This window comes from Platalea leucorodia (assembly GCF_965183815.1).
Source record: "Platalea leucorodia genome assembly, chromosome: 6".
NCBI lineage: Eukaryota > Metazoa > Chordata > Aves > Pelecaniformes > Threskiornithidae > Platalea > Platalea leucorodia.
In genome coordinates this window covers 76,885,753-76,902,246 of record NC_138828.1, presented here as the reverse complement: position 1 = coordinate 76,902,246, position 16,494 = coordinate 76,885,753, and the positions used below count along the sequence as shown (strand labels likewise).

Below are 16,494 nucleotides of genomic sequence, written 5' to 3'. Positions count from 1 at the left end.
AAATGCCATATGCCAGTATGCAAATGGAAGATTATAGTTTAGTTGAAGAGAGCAAATGATGATTGCTAAAAAGCTATTTAATTTTCTTTTCATTATTGCTACACTGGAAGGGAAAAAAAAAAATCTAACAATACAAATTACTGAAGAATTCAAATACCATGATAAAAAAATTACATGCTTTTTCCATAAAAAGAAAACAGAACAAAACAGCCAACTTCCAAAAACCAACAAGCCACAAAAGAGCTGTAGTAGCCGAGACAATGCTCACAATGCATTTACTTTGGATCTTTTACCTTAATTCAAATTCAGCAAAAAGGACATCAAAACGCTTGAGTGAATCTTTCATTTTTTCTGTGTAGAGGTTCAAATCCCGTAAGGCCTGGTCACGAATGATATTTCTAACTTCCTCTAGGCTTCGGGTCAGATCCTTCGCCAACGGCCTCATAGCCATACTCTCAATTTCACGATTCATAATAATTGAACCAGCAGCCAAACACTATGAAATACATTAAGAGAGAAAATATTAATTTTTACAAAGTTACTTTTAAGTTGAAAAAAGCACAAGATGTGATATTTAATACTTTGAACAAGGACAGTACTTAGCCCCAATTTGTTGCAAATTATTAAACAAGCGAAAGATTTAAGACTGATATGCAGAGTCATAAGCCTTCACGTAAAAGATTAGGGAGCAGCTCAGTCAGGGACGCATGAGAACGGGGGGAGGTTCAAGTGCAAGAACCATAGAGCCGTAAGAACAACTTAAAAAAGTTCTTCTCCCACTAGTAAGGCAGTAAGTATTGGTAGGATATATACTCTATGTATGCAAGTATTGCTTGCATAAAAGGGATGTGAATCCAGCTAAAGTACGATCAATGGACTGGTTTGATTCAGGCTGGACTGCTTGATTTTGTAAAATAAATCTATTCCTTACAACAAGAACAGAAATTCTGCAACCGTGATGCCTTTTGCAGCAAAACTGGTCACACTGGCTATAAGACCAGGGATCCAGCTAGACCAGTACCCTGTCTCCCACAGAAGCTGTGAATTTATTTTATAGGAAAGAACATAAAAACCAGGTCACAGCAATTCTTGCCTTTCAGTTTCTGGAAAGCAGCTATTTAAGAGACTCCCTGCCCCCCAAGTTACACACGGACTCCCTCTGACCAGCTCACAAAGACATTAAAAGTAGATTTTTACTGTAACTTATTAAAACTTTTTTAAAATCTTGCTATTAAAAACAAGCTACTTAATCTCTGCTGCTGGCTTTATTCTTTTATGGATACGTTTGGAAGACAACAAGCACTGACAGAAATCATATTTGCTGTCTTAATGGAAATATTTTTATTAACTGAAAATATACAAGGTTGTTCTAGTCTCAAAGTTCGCTTTTTTTTTTTTTTAAATCTCCATTTGCAGCTGTGTCCCTCCCCTCTCCTCTGCAGTCCCCTGGATGGAAGGCATTTCTGCAGCTCTGTATGGGGGACCTGCAATCCCAGCGCTTCTCAGCGGCCTGACGTGTTGATTCATGTTTTAGCGGCACTCAGAGAAGATCACGTTCTTGCCTGTTATCAGCCAAAGCAGTACTTGTGGGAGAGTATGAATAAGGCAAGTCTTCCCTGTTGGTAGGTACTCTTAGTCTGATAACTCAGAGCGATTGCACTGACAAGGACACATAATTGTACATTCATAACGGTCCATACAATCTTCCTTACTACAGGAATTTGCAGGAGGACAGTATCTACAGTAGTATGAGCTAGCATCACTTCATCACTGAATATGTTACTTTCTCTGAAACCAACAGGTCTCTCCAGCCTGGCGGTTTGATTTGGAGACACTGAAAGTTTGATTTGGAAAGAGTAAAAGCATTAGCTTATGTAACACAAACAGTGAATAAAGGGAGACTTATTTTTCCTCCTAGAAGATATTGGCTGTCTCGGGGATTCCTTCAAGCATTTTCCACAATGCAAGGAGAAGTTACTACATTGGCTGGCATTTTTCCTGTTTGTTCAATGCTGTAATCCCGGTTTGTTCATCCCTTAGAGTAAGCAATGATAATGGGATCCACAGGGATTCACTGCAGATGGTTACAGAAAGAATTACCCCATCTTCTCCTACCTAGCTACCAAGGAAGCATCATTAAGCCAACGTGTCAGACTCTCAGCATTTTAAAAGAGAGCATGGCATCACCTGGATGACGGTAGCGAAGGTCACATGATAATGAGAAGAAAAACTGCTGCTGTTTTTGCTGAGGACAGGATTATAAAGCATTGACGTTATCAAAGCAATTTTGTAAATTCTACCTGGGACTTCCCTTGGCTCAGAGAAGCCTACAATTAACAACTGCCAAAGACAGTTTCAGAAACAGAACATGGGGAGGCATATTGGACCGAACAAGACGGGAACTATTGATGGAGAGCATGCACTTTAAAAACAAAGGAGGAACTGGTAGAGAAAAGAATAGATAATAACAGGAGCTGAAGGACTACAGGAGAGGCAAAGCCGAAACCACCACCACAACGTGTTGTCATCTGGTGGGATCTCTAGCCTACTCCCCGCTCAACTCTCAACAAATCCATGGTGCTTAAAGTCACCCTAAGGCCAGCAGACCTGAAGACACTAAGTTTATCATTAAAGATGCCACAGTGGGTTGTTGGGGTTTTTGTTGTTGTGGTTTTTTGTTTGTTTGTTTTTTGGTTTTTGTTTTGTTTTTTGTCAACAGACATCATGAATAAGTATCTGACATATCACCTTTTTTCTGACACTTCAGGCTTCCCTTGGTTAAAATAATTCGAGCTTATTCACTACAAAAATCCCTTGTTCCTACAGGTTACTGTAGAAGCAGGTCCTTGAGAGAAACCAGGTAAGACAAGAAAAGGGGACTTACACTAATTTGCACAGAAACCATTATATTCTTCGCATACACATGAAACAAGTGAGTTATGCGCAACAAATGTCATCTCAACAGTTATGTATGTTTAATATGAGTTACAGCATAATATAGCCATTAAAATAAAGTGATAGCATGCACTTGTATTTGTTGGAGATAAACTTTTATCCTGATAAAATTCCCTTATATATCTTTATTTGCTTCTAAGACTTTTCAAATCATGAGATGTGAGATGGCCCATCAGGATTTAAAAAAAAAAAAAAATAATCAAGAATATTAATCAGATGCTAATTCACAAACGAATAGTTTTCAATAGGTGGTAATGACATGACAGCAGACAATTATGAAAATAAACCAGTATACTGTTAGCCCAACCAATACCAAAACCATAGTCAAAGAATCTCCTTCCACTGAGCATCCAGAGCAAGTTCTCAAAGATGTTTACTTTGCTCTGTAATTATATATACTATTTTCAGAAAAGTCTCAAGAGGTACTTTAAAATTCTGGCTTTATGCCACAAAAAATTGTCCATTAACCCCAAGTAACAGAAATATGAGGACTTACTTCTGCTCCAAACCAAAGCTGTCCTGCAAGGTTGTCATGGCGTATTTCCTCTGGAAACTTAACACAAAAGTCTCGGTTGGCCCGTTCATGTGGAATGCATTCATCCATGATTTGATTTATGATGTTCAAAACATTATCCTGAAGCAAAACATAGGATAGCATATATACTGTTCCCACAGAAATCCCATAAAATTTTTCTAACCTTTAATAGAATTTATTAGTGAGGTATCAACTAATTAAGTAAGATGGAAAACGCAGTATTTAACTCTTACGGTCATCACACACACAGAGAAAGCAAAGAAGAGAGTATTGCACAGAAAGAAGAGTGGCAAACTTCACTTTTTCTAGTTTTTCTAGAGACTGTTTCTCAGATTACTGCATTTAACCGACTACTTTAGCGGGAATTCTGATGAGGAGGCATTATTTAAAGAGCTCATTACCTCCAGCTATCTATCTGTAAAATATCAGTAAATAAACTAGAAGTACAAGTAAATTAGACTTCTCTCATTTCCTCTCACCAGCCCCGATGAGATGCGCTTCATTCTTCCCCAAAAGAACGCCTGACAGAGTACCCTGGAAGCATTAGAAATTGAGTTATTTTGGGACCATTGAGGTTCAACAGACTTAAGCTTATCCTGGGAATCGACAGCAGGTGGTTTCCACACTTGAGTCCCCAGCGGGCAAGGGCTGGGACACCCGCCTGCCACCTCACCCCCAGCCATCCAGGAGGATAAGGGGACACCGCACAAGTCAGACTCTTAATAACTGTTCTGATCTACGTCTGCACCGGGACAAAGATCAAAGACCTATAACCAGCCACTTGATATGCAGTAAATAATCTGTATTCATTTATTTGAAAAGATAATTTTCACATACCCCTGCTGGGAACTGCATGGAATTTCATTAACATAATAAAGGTAGATTCGGAGCATGAAAAAGGCTGAGTGCTTTCATTAAAGATGTTTTGTCTGTCTCATACTTCTTCCACTATTTACAGAATTCATGTTTTATTTAAAATATTTTTCAAACAAATAAAAACAAATCTGCCTGTATAGAACTGTTTAACAGACAGAATTGCTTTAAGTCTACACTTTACTGTTTTATTTTCCTCTGCATTTAAAAAAATAATAGAAGACATGAATTTTGAAGAAACCTGCCCTTTTAGTATGTTACCTACTGAGAAAAACAAAACCTACTCTGGGTACAAAGAAAGATTCACATTTTCTGTAATTTCAGTGCAGACTGCTGGAACTGCTGTTGCCGCAAAATAATCTTAACATTAATGCCATAACCACAGCTGCCTTAATCCAAAATAAATAAATAAATAAATAACCACTAGCAACATTTGTTACACGTTGGTATAAGGTACTTTATGTTTTAATGATTAGAACATTTTTACAGAAACGTATTTTTGCAAGTCTATCATGAGGTAACACATTTCATTTCAGTGAAGTTGTTGAAAGAACCAAACACCCCAAGCATTTACAACACACTGGCACATGTAATATTCAACCATCTTTTCCAGAAACAAATCTGAAAACCAAATGCTCTGTAGCTCCTCCATGGCATCACGACACAGACTGTGGCCAGCAGGTATGAGGAGAGACAAGAAAATGCAGCTAGATTCACCAAAATATAAAATATTTCATTTTAGAGACACACTCCTCACTCTGCAGGGTTTTAGCGTACTGCCAGGATTAGTGGGGTACTTAGATCCCTAGGAATCCAGAGAGATGCCCACTGTAGAAACCGAGGGAAAAACCAACCTCACAATATTCCCTAGCGTAACAGCAAGGGGAATTTCAGTTCAAGTCCTGAAAGAAGACAGAACAGAGCAAAGATGCCCAGATCCTGTTTCAGCTCCACCATCCTGAGCCATGGGCTGAAGAACAAGCCAGACTGCCACCACCTCCCCTCTCCAGAATAAAATGGAGACGGAATCACCCGCAAATTAGCGTGATGCTTCAGAGTGAGAAAAAGCAGAGTAATAGCAAGTTCCCTACTTTCCTTCCTTCCATTTCTTAATTCCTGGTATTCAGTATACTTCTCTCATCATTATTCAGCTAGATCTAGCTAGGGAACCAAAATATTTTGAAAGTAGGTCCCAAGAAGAATCATTGAATCTTTTAGGTTGGAATAGACCTTTAAGATCATCGAGTCCAACTGTTAACCTAGCATTGCCAAGTCCAACACTAAACCATGTCCTCAAGCACCACATCTACACTTTTTAAATACCCCCAGGGATGGGGACTCAACCACTTCCCCGGGCAGCCTGTGCCAGTGCCTGACTGCCCTTTCGGTGAAAAAATTTTTCCTAATATCCAACCGAAACCTTCCCTGGCGCAACTTGAGGCCATTTCCTCCTGTCCTATTGCTTGTTACTTGGAAGAAGAGACAGACCCCCACTGCGCTTTCAGGTAGTTGTAGAGAGCAATTAGGTCTCCCCTCAGCCTTCCTTTCTCCAGGCTAAACAACCCCAGCTCCCTCAACCGCTCCTCATAAGACTTGTGCTCTAGACAGCACAATCAGCTTCATTGCCCTTCTCCGGCCACGCTCCAGCACCTCAATGTCTTTCTTGTAGTGAGGGGCCCCAAACTGAACACAGTATTTGAGGTGCATATACCTTAGGTGACAAAAGGAAACCAAGTAAAAGTAGCATCTTGACTTATCGTGAGGACTATATCCTACCTTTTAAAAAAATGAAACAAACTGAGGAAATCATGGAGAAAAGAAAAATGAAAAATGGCACAAAGTTTGGCAAACAGCTTTTGTGATGAAAAGGTAAGGAAACTGACCTTGCTTAGAGAGTGGAAGGGAGGTGGAAGAGCAGTTTCTAGACATGGGAAGAGATACTAAAAAGAAAGACCATTAATCCATGAAGTCACAACAAAAAATAACAACTACAAGCAAATGATACCTTGCTTTGAACACAGCATAATTATACCCTGCACAAATCCCTTTGTGTCATGCTTCACTAGCAACTCAAAACAACAAAAATTAAAAAACAGATGAAACTTTTGTCCCAAGCTTGGTTATTGTTAATACTTCTCTGTCCTAGTCCCTTGCTCTCTCACCCAGCGGTCGCAGTCCAGCCCCATATATATCCCAATTGGACATAACAGGATACTCGTCCCACCAACGGACAGATACTTTCTACTCCCATGTATGTATGGGTTCCCCTCGCTGGTTTGGGTTACTTCGTGGTGCCGTGTGGGAGTCTCACACACTCAGTTCTCAGATTAGGTGAGCTGATCTCATTAAAGCAGCCCCATGCTACTGCCCAGGGTCTTAGATACTTCACTGTAATTTATACATGGAAAGAGGATGAAGCAGGTAAAGACAGTGTCATGGTTTAACCCCAGCCGGCAACTCGGCACCACACAGCCGCTCGCTCACTCCCCCCACAGCGGGATGGGGGAGAGAATCGGAAGAGTAAAGTGAGAAAACTCATGGGTTGAGATAAAGACAGTTTAATAGGGAAAGCAAAAGCCACGCACGCAAGCAAAGCAAAACAAGGAATTCATTCACTGCTTCCCATCGGCAGGCAGGTGTTCAGCCATCTCCAGGAAAGCAGGGCTCCATCACGCGTAATGGTTACTTGGGAAGACGAACGCCATCACTCCGAACGTCCCCCCCTTCCTTCTTCTTCCCCCAGCTTTATACGCTGAGCATGACGTCATATGGTGTGGAATAGCCCTGTGGCCAGTCTGGGTCAGCTGTCCCAGCCGTGTCCCCTCCCAGCTTCTTGTGCACCTGGCAGAGCATGGGGAGCTGAAAAGTCCTTGACTGGTATAAACACTATTTAGCAACAACTAAAACATCAGTGTTTCAGTTGTCAAAGAAATCAACTCCTAAACCACTTAGTTCCTACCCAAAGTTACAGAGCAAAGAATGAAACTGAGTATTAAAGCATTTAAATTGTACAAGGGCACGAGTCACTCATGATGTATTTTATATCAGTTATTACTGATCTATTTTGAGACCAGGTGCTTTGCCTGCAGCTCCCACTTTATCACCAGAGCAATACAGGTTGGCACATGAGGATGAAAAAGCCAGATTTGTGTTTTCAGGGAATTAATAAAAGTTTGCAAAGATCTTTTAGCACTGGAGAGATACAGTGCTAAAAAGTAATCCTACCAGTTAAATTTTACAAAAGGTGCAAGAAATACAAAGAAATATTAAGGCACGGAAGAGAAGAATTATAATTGAATCTGATTATATCAGATTTTAATTAATCCAATTCAATTTTATTTTAGGACATGATATTCCAATTTTACTTGCCACTAAACTTGAAAAATTGCATTTTCCCATATTCAATCTCTTGGTTTCTTTTCTAAAAAGCTACACAGAATAGGATGAAACCCATATTGAAAAGCTTTCCTCCCTAAAAGTGTGTTTTTTTTTTTTTTACTTCAATGCATTACTTTTCAAATGCAATCTTATTTTACAGCAGCTACAAGACAGATTGAATTCCCCTTTTATAGTCACCTACATACATACTCAAAATTCCTGATATATCAAAGAACATTTTATGCAAACAAAGTAAAGCAACAAGACTCATACCTGGCCAAGCAACTGTTCTATATATTTTGGTTCTGTTTTTCTAATCATTATACTGGTAAAAAAGTACTAAGATTCTGTCTAAATCATCTCAGGAGATAATAATTATAAGCATCATGAAATTTTGTACTTTAACGCACCTAAATCAATTATGGCAACTGAAGGCAACAGGATATAATAAAGATAATTAAACTTTTTACAAAGCAAATATAATACTAATTTTTCAGTATATCATTTGCTTACCACCTAAGTAACACTTAATGTTCTTCCTCATTTCTTCAATATTCCTATAATCTCTAGATGGTTCTGCTCCAGAGCACCCAAGATCTACCAACATATCTCCATGTATGGCACACTTCTTGAGTCAGTTTAAAAAAAAAAAAAAAAAGTTATTTTTAACTTGTGCAGTACTAGTAAGTTAAACCATAGGTAATCAGAATTTTAATATACACTTCCCAATGGAGATAAATCACAATAGCTCAATCTCTGGACTAGTAGCATTTGTTTGTAGAGTTACCTGGCTTCACATAGGCAGCTGCTCAATCTGTCAAAAAGCTAAGTGACAAAGCCAATTAAAAAGATGAGCATCTTTTCCTGCATACTCTATTGGTTATACTGGAAGATTAAGGAAAGAATAGTTGATGGAAATTTACCATTTAGTATATAAACACTGAGAGAATTCTACAAAGTGAATTGTTTTTGCTGTTTCAAGCTGTGCAATTTCCCAAATTCTCTGATTTTCTACAGGGTTAATTTTATCCTACTACAGAAAAAAACCCCACAATTCTCCCCTCTTCCATTCCTTCTTCTCATGACACCTGGAGCAGAGTAACCTAAACAGGAAATCTGGAATACTCACTCCCATAATGATTTCAAATCTCAGCTGCTGGAAGGATGCCAGCCAATTTAGACAGACTATCCAATGCATTGTAAGCAAATTACTCTTTTCTTTAAAAGAGCTTCAAGAAACATTCAATTTAGTTAATTACAGTATTCTGCTTTGTAAGCTAAGAACGAATGGGTTCGGATACACGGTAGCGTTGAGGTTTTGCTCTGATTTAAGCAACAGAAATCAATTAGTTGGAATTGAAGTAGTAAATCTTTCACATGACCCATCTTTCTACATAAAAGCCTCCGGATTTTAATGTATCCTTTGGTGGCTTTATGTGTTATCTTTTGGTTCATTTGCATACCGGGATGAGCACAGTTCTGTTTCAGCTGCTCTGTTTAGGCTTTCCAGCACCACAACAGGCAGCCGCCGCAGAGATTCTGCTTTGGGATTTACTCCAAGTCCCTCATTTCCTGGAAAACAGAGCTCAGTGTTTCATGTAATGGAGAGCACTTATATTTTATTTTGATAGGAAAGACAATGGAGTGGTAGTGAGACAATGTATGTAGTTAACCACAGTAGAGGACAAGAAGTTGGTTTATTTTTGGCCCAGCGGTAATTGGCCATATACTCAATTATCAGAGCATAAAGCTAACAGCAACTGCCACATTAGCTTTCTCAATAGGTACAAAAAGAAATGCCAATAACTTCACCTTACTTATGCTCTAAAACATGTCCACCCTTTTGTACATGACCTTGATAAAAACTATGCTGCTCTTCCATGCTATTAAATTTAACGTGACCTCCTTGAGGTCTTTCTTCAGAGAAAGATAACTTCCCACATTGTTCAGTACCTCTTTAATATCTATTTTTTTAATTATCAGTAAGATCTAGCTAAGGTAACAGTCTTTGATAACATCACCATGAGCTTAATAGATGATATTTTAGCCTCTTTGTTTAAATATATCCTTCACATTTTTTGTATCTTTTTCTGGCTTGATGTTAAGTTGCAGACCTCCTTCAACATCACATTTATGACAAACAGAAGCAACTGATGAACACGAATTAAGGCCAAACATAAAGGAAAGTTTTGCTGTAATTAAAGCAAGTAGCTAGTAGTCAGGTTTTTATGGGTTATTTTCATTAACAGAAGAAACCAATAATAAGGCAACATACTCTTTAAGTAACAGGATTTCAAAAGACACCCAACGTCCTGGCTTCAGAACCCAGCAGGATCCGTACAGACGGCTGTTTCACCCATCAGAGATCCAAAGTCTCTCTCCAGACAGCAACAAGTTCACCGCTTTCCCTCCAGCCCATCTCTCACAGTTCCCAAAGGCCATGCTTTCAGTCTCTCGTGCCTGATGGGCTATTTGACTACTTCCTACTGCCAACTTCTAGGTGCTCCACTTTCTAAAAGTAACTTAGGATTTTTCTATGTGTGAACTTTGGGGCAGTAGCTCCTAGTTTAACCTAGCCCTCTACACAGTGGTACCAAAATTCATCACAAATTAAAGGCAACTTGGATCTCTAGCAATTTAAATGCTGTATCACCCCAGCCCAGCAACAATGATTGCTCCAGTTTGTGCTGAATTGCAACGTCAAAGCTTCTCTTCCTGAACTGTCTTGCTAGTGTACCCTCGCGAGGACACTAAACACTCCAAATATCACAGGTTTATTAATGGAAATTTTGATCTTGCCTCCTGTATATATTCAAAATTTATTATGAATACACTGAATAATTAAATCTCCCCAAGTGGAGCGATTGTTACATATGGAGTGGTGAACACTGGCACACCAATTTTCAAACAAAAGAGGTCACGGATATTTGAGCACAGCTTCCAATAAAAACGGTTCTTTAACAAAGATGCAGTATTTACTTATTGGCTAAAATGACATTTTTCACAAAGCCAGTGTGCAGTCCTTTGACAAATTACATTTAAATTTAACTTAACATCTGCTCTGAGCATCTCTGCCTCTAACATGAAGACATAATCATGGAATTAATTTCCCTCTTCTCTTACTACCCGTCCAAATACAGCTCTCAGTAAACAGAAGAGGAATCCCCGTTTACAGAAGGGCTGTTCATAACTAACAGTGACTTGAGAGGCTACATTAAGTACAGTACCCTTACAGGCATCATCACCTCCTGCAGAAAAGAGCATTTTCAGATCTCAAAAAATCTAAGTGTTCCTGATGCTACCATAAGAAAAAAAAAAAAAAAAAAAAATCTGTTTTACTCCTCCACACCAAAAAGCCATTAACTAATATTAGACATGACTGTCCTTACTGAAATGAAGTATTCCCAGACTTGTACTGAAAGACTGTTCTCAATACAGAGCTTTTCAGCCAAGCCTCCCTTTAAGAATAAGGGATAACGTAAAGAACTTTGTCCATACTGAATGAAAATATTACTAGGTTAACATCATAGATACAGACATGCTCCTACAGCAGTGTATACATACTTAAGACTTTTCTATAAAGACTCTAAAATCACAGAATCATAGAATCGTTTAGGCTGGAAAAGACCTCTAAGATCATTGAGTCCAGCCATTAACCTAGCACTGCCAAGTCCACCACTAAACCATGTCCCCAAGCACCACATCTACCCAGCCTTTAAATACCTCCAGGGATGGGGACTCCACCACTTCCCTGGGCAGCCTGTTCCAGTGCCTGACTGCCCTTTCGGTGAAGAAGTTTCTCCCAATATCCAACCTAAACCTCTCCTGGTGCAACTTGAGGCCATGTCCTCTCATCCTATCGCCTGTTACTTGGGAGAGGAGACCAACCCCCACCTCACTACAACCTCCTTTCAGGTAGTTGCAGAGAGCAGTAAGGTCTCCCCTCAACCTCCTCTTCTCCAGACTAAACAACCCCAGCTCCCTCAGCTGCTCCTCCTAAGACTTGTGCTCCAGACCCTTCACCAGCTTCGTTGCCCTTCTTCTTTGGCCACGCTCCAGCACCTTGATGTCCTTCTTGTAGTGAGGGGCCCAAAACTGAACACAGCACTCGAGGTGCGGCCTCACCAGTGCCGAGTACAGGGGGACGATCACTTCCCTGGTCCTGCTGGCCACACTATTCCTGATACAAGCCAGGATGCTGCTAGCTTGCTTGGCCACCTGGGCACGCTGCTGGCTCATATTCAGCCAGCTGTCAACCAACACCCCCAGGTCCTTTTCCACCAGGCAGCTCTCCAGCCACTGCTCCCCAAGCCTGCAGCGTTGCATGGGGTTGTTGTGACCCAAGTGCAAGAACCAGCACTTGGCTTTGTTTAATCTCACACAGTTGGCCTTGGCTCATCGATCCAGCCTGTCCAATTCCTCCTCAGAGCCTTCCTACCCTCCAGCAGATCAACACTCCCGCCCAACTTGGTGTCACCTGCAAACTTACTGAGGGTGCACTCTATCAATGATCGGGACAAAGGGATCAAGATATTAAACAGTACTGGCCCCAAAATGTTTATCTTATTAAAAAAAAAGAAAAATTGAAAACAATCCGGTAAGTAACCTGGTACACTAACATTTCCTTTTACATAGTTTCATCTCAACAGAAGAATAAGAGACATTTGCTTTGAACATGGGTACCTGCTGCAATAAACATAAAGTGGGCTTTCTCCTCCCACCAGTACCAGGCAACTGCCTTCCTACCATGGTACAGTGATCACAAAACTGCCCTAAAATGTACTTCAAGATTTCCCAAGCACGAAAGAATTTCAGCCTGGCTCAGAGCTGGCAGCACCTTCTTTGAATCACTCCAAAGCTGCTCCATAGCTGAGCAGAACGAAGGCAATGTCATCCTGACTTACTGCCTCCTTTGCTTTGCCTAGTGCAGAGAGTGAAAGCATCCTGCATCCCCAACACATTCAGTGCTGAGCTGGCGTGGAGCCAGCTTTCCTCCCTACAGTTCTCTGCTGCAAATTAATTCCCTGACCTGCAGTGCACAGCATTTTCAATCCACTCTGCCCACAGTCTTAGATAACAGGCAGTTTCTCTGAATGACCTATTTGATCCATATGAGCAAGTGGAAACACATGAAAAAGCTTGTTAACATGCAAAACTATAATGTAAGACTACAGTAGTACACACTATTACGATCATTTTTTCAAAGAAAAAGTATCTTACAATATTAATCACTCCTTAAGATCAAATATGAATGAAAACTCAGAAACAAAATAAAATTCTTGGTTGGTTGATAGAGTTGTACTGATGGTCCAACTCGTGGCCAAGCACTTTATCTTTTCCAGCCATTGTGCTAATCATTCTGTAGTGAAAAATACAAGTGACCAAAAGCTTCCCAACAACAATGAAGAACAGCTGTTAAGCAGACAAGATTTAAAAAGACACAATTATTTTATTTACTAATTAGAAATGTTTATTGCTGCACATTTGTTTTCTACTTAGCTATATTATTCCATTGATCACTTAATTTTTTTTGGGGAAAAAAAAAGGTAAATTTAAAATCTGCAGTTGTAGCCTGAGTCCCAACAGAAGAAAAATCAACTTTTCTGATACTTACAGGCTATTTAGTGCATTTAACACAATTATCTCAAGTTCTTTTTCTTCATTCACAGTGCTTTGAAGTACAGTAAAAACATACGAAAGAGTTGACAAGCCTGCGTGTTTTCAAAACAAATGTTACAAGCTTTCACTCAGTTGCATACCCAAACAGCAAACAGGTACCTGACACCAACTGTTTGAAGATGTCAGACAGCACAGAGAAGACATCTGTTGGAGCAATCCAACTCACACAAGTAATCATTACAACAAGTAATGAAATGACAGATGCTGTAATCAATTATAAAATAGCTGAACTGGAGATGAAACTCCATAGGGAAAAAAAAAAAAAAAACCACAAACTTACAAGCTCTATTATCACAGATAAACAGTACAGCAGAAACGTGCATTTTCTGGAATTTAAGGTTAATCTTGACATCATCAATTACATAAAAAATGCTTTTCTTCTCAGTTTCACTTTCTTTTCCAAACTGACACTGTCCCCACTTAAATTAAATTGGAAAAGATTGTATAAAAAGAGAGAATAATTTTCTTTGAACACAGCTTGGCTCACTCTCCCATCAGTCAACTGCCCAATCCTTCTGCCCAATCCTTCTGGCTTTCCTACATCTGTATCAAGTCTCTTAAATATAGACCTTATGAGAATTTCTCTAGAGCCCACCAGTTCTGTTATATTTTAGAAAGAGCCTCACAAAGAGGCTCTTTCAGAGGCTCTTTCAATTCAGAAAACCAGCATGATTCCCACGTCACCACAGATCGAGTACCACCCAAGCGTTCCGATACAACAAAGTGGGCTGGAAAGGATCTGCTTTTGGTTCCTACTTCTTCCCTCTACTGTTAAAAATATCTTTGTCTACTACAGTTTCTAAACTTTGGGAACACAAAGGTTTCTTTCAGTCACCTTCTTCGCTCGATCTCAATAATTACCCTTGCTGTCTCCTTCACTGACCTCCACTAACACAACTAATACAATACCATCTCAAGGGTTGCAAATTAAGCAGGCTAGAAAGACTTGGCCATTACTTTAGCTAAAAGTACTCCTGGTTCAATCCACACTGTTTAACGTTTATATCAATTAACAAAGTAACATCAGGAATAGAGTCTTGCCAACTTCTAACCAATCACTAGGTTTCAGAATCCAACAGGGATTTTTCTTACAGCTTTAGTCTAACTCCCCTCGTTTAATGAGATCTATTTCTGCGCAATTCTACAAGAAAACGTTCTCTGATGGACAGACGCAATCAAACATGAAAACGTCGCACCTCTGAACTGCCTCATTGCTCACAGTGATTATGGTACATACTCCCAGTTTGCTCTTGTCAAGAATGTTAATGAATACAATTAGTACTTCTTAGATAACTCACTGCCAATCCACTATGACATTATTATGAGTTATTTAACAGCTCTTCGCAGATACCTTCTTCATCAAGGGATACTCATTAATGCTGACTTTCTTTTTAAAAATTGCTTTCTCTTCAGCATGGATACAATTCAGATAAAGCACAGAATAAAAGGGCATGTTTTTTTTTCCCTAGAGATTCCCTATTCTCATACCACTTAAACTGATCTGAAGGTGTCTCCTATTATCTGCTAAGTTTCTTTTACACCTGAAATAGAAAGCCACTTTTCAAAGATGGGCAGCAAACAGTGTAAGGCCATTTTGCAGTGTAAGCATGAGGCAGCAAGGCCAACTTGAGAAGCCAGCCCCTTATCTCACCTACTTTGCAGTTTTTGTTCCTGCCTCCAGGCTGTCCCGGGCTGTCTCACCAGCACTCTCAGCTTACTTGCACACGTATGTGAATGGTTTCAGTGCACTCATCCACAGTAACACAGGTCATTTCACTGTTAAAGTTCACAGAATGACTCTGCAAATATGTATATCAGTACAGCTGAAGCTGTGGTTTCCTAGAGGTCTAAAGCTGACCACAGCTTATTTAAACTGGCTGGGGATAAGGATCTATACACCCACTCCTCTCTCTCCGCTCCCATCTGTGGACACTGCTCCAGCTGTACATCAGCACTTCCATGCCGTTGTGCATCCACAGGGACAGTGAATCAACGTGACCATTTGGCTGAGATACAGCAACCCCACCAAAGCCTCCTCCACAGCCAAGCTTCCAGGTGATCCCACCCACTCCGTGGCCATTCACTCACTGCTGGAACACGAGCCAGGGTTCCTGGAGCACACGGACTGGTGCTGGAAGGAAGAAAGGACAGACAAGGCTGCCTCTTTTGATGGCAGCATAGTCTCACATCAGTGTAAGCTAATGGGAAGCTGTGCCTTGAGGGGGTGCCATGCTGAAGTCTGGGGATAGGAACAAGAATAGTGTAAATTTAGAAAGGAAAACCTTTAAATTGACACTGCCAATGGACCATGGAATTATGCCTAAGGAACTAGGTGTGATAACACAAATACATGTTTGTGCAGATTTTTTTAATAAAATCAAAGTTTATCTTGTTTGCCCATACTCAACCACATATCCAAGCAATAAAGCTAAGAGATTTACTGAAACTAAAATGTTTGTAACATTTCTACCGAGTGCCCAAGGGCTTGCTTGAATCAAAGACTGGGCAATCCACATGCACAGCTGCTAAAGTCATCATAGGACTCTGACCAAAAGCACCCAAATTTACATAATTTTTTTATTGTGAAATCACTCTATGCATTTCCATTAACACAGTTATAAAACCTAGCAGTGCCAATCCACAGCATTGGTAGATTTAAAAGCCTTTACCTGCTAGTAGAGTAAGAACACATTTTGCATTAAAAAACAATGGAATATCTGATTTCACTGAATACAGAGTTAATTGAAATTGAGAGAGATGTTGAAGTTCTGCAGCTGTAGACAAAAGACAAAGAAAGGCCAATATGGTATGACACCACTAATAAAGAGTTATATTCAATAATAGTTCAACTCAAAACTGCAGACCCAGATCTTCGGAGACCTCTGTTCTAACACAAAGTGTCCAGACCTAGGATCATTTCTACTATCTGTATATTTTAAATGAGTGATTTAAGGATCTCCTAAAAAATTTACATAAAGATAATGCTGCCTTCCTTCTTGAGGAAGGCCCTCAAAATTTTATTTTCTAAATTATAAATTATGATGTACTTTTAGACTCTTATTTGCATTGCAGAA

The 16,494-nt window shown here is 39.7% G+C and overlaps 1 protein-coding gene across 6 annotated transcripts in view; it reads right to left on the bottom strand.

The window, feature by feature from the left end:
- Positions 1–16,494, bottom strand: part of ZFYVE28 (zinc finger FYVE-type containing 28) — a 164,512-nt gene that overhangs the window by 59,509 nt on the left and 88,509 nt on the right. For 3 of the 6 annotated variants that reach the window (XM_082316418.1, XM_082316419.1, XM_082316417.1), the window contains exons 3-4: positions 3,452–3,589; positions 294–496 (exon numbers count right to left, since the gene is read on the bottom strand). In XM_082316418.1, the coding sequence (XP_082172544.1) occupies positions 294–496; positions 3,452–3,589 (341 nt within the window). Of the gene's footprint in view, positions 1–293; positions 497–3,451; positions 3,590–6,246; positions 7,205–8,254; positions 8,370–16,494 lie in introns of all 6 variants that reach the window. The other 3 variants (XM_082316421.1, XM_082316420.1, XM_082316422.1) reach the window with 3 other exon arrangements.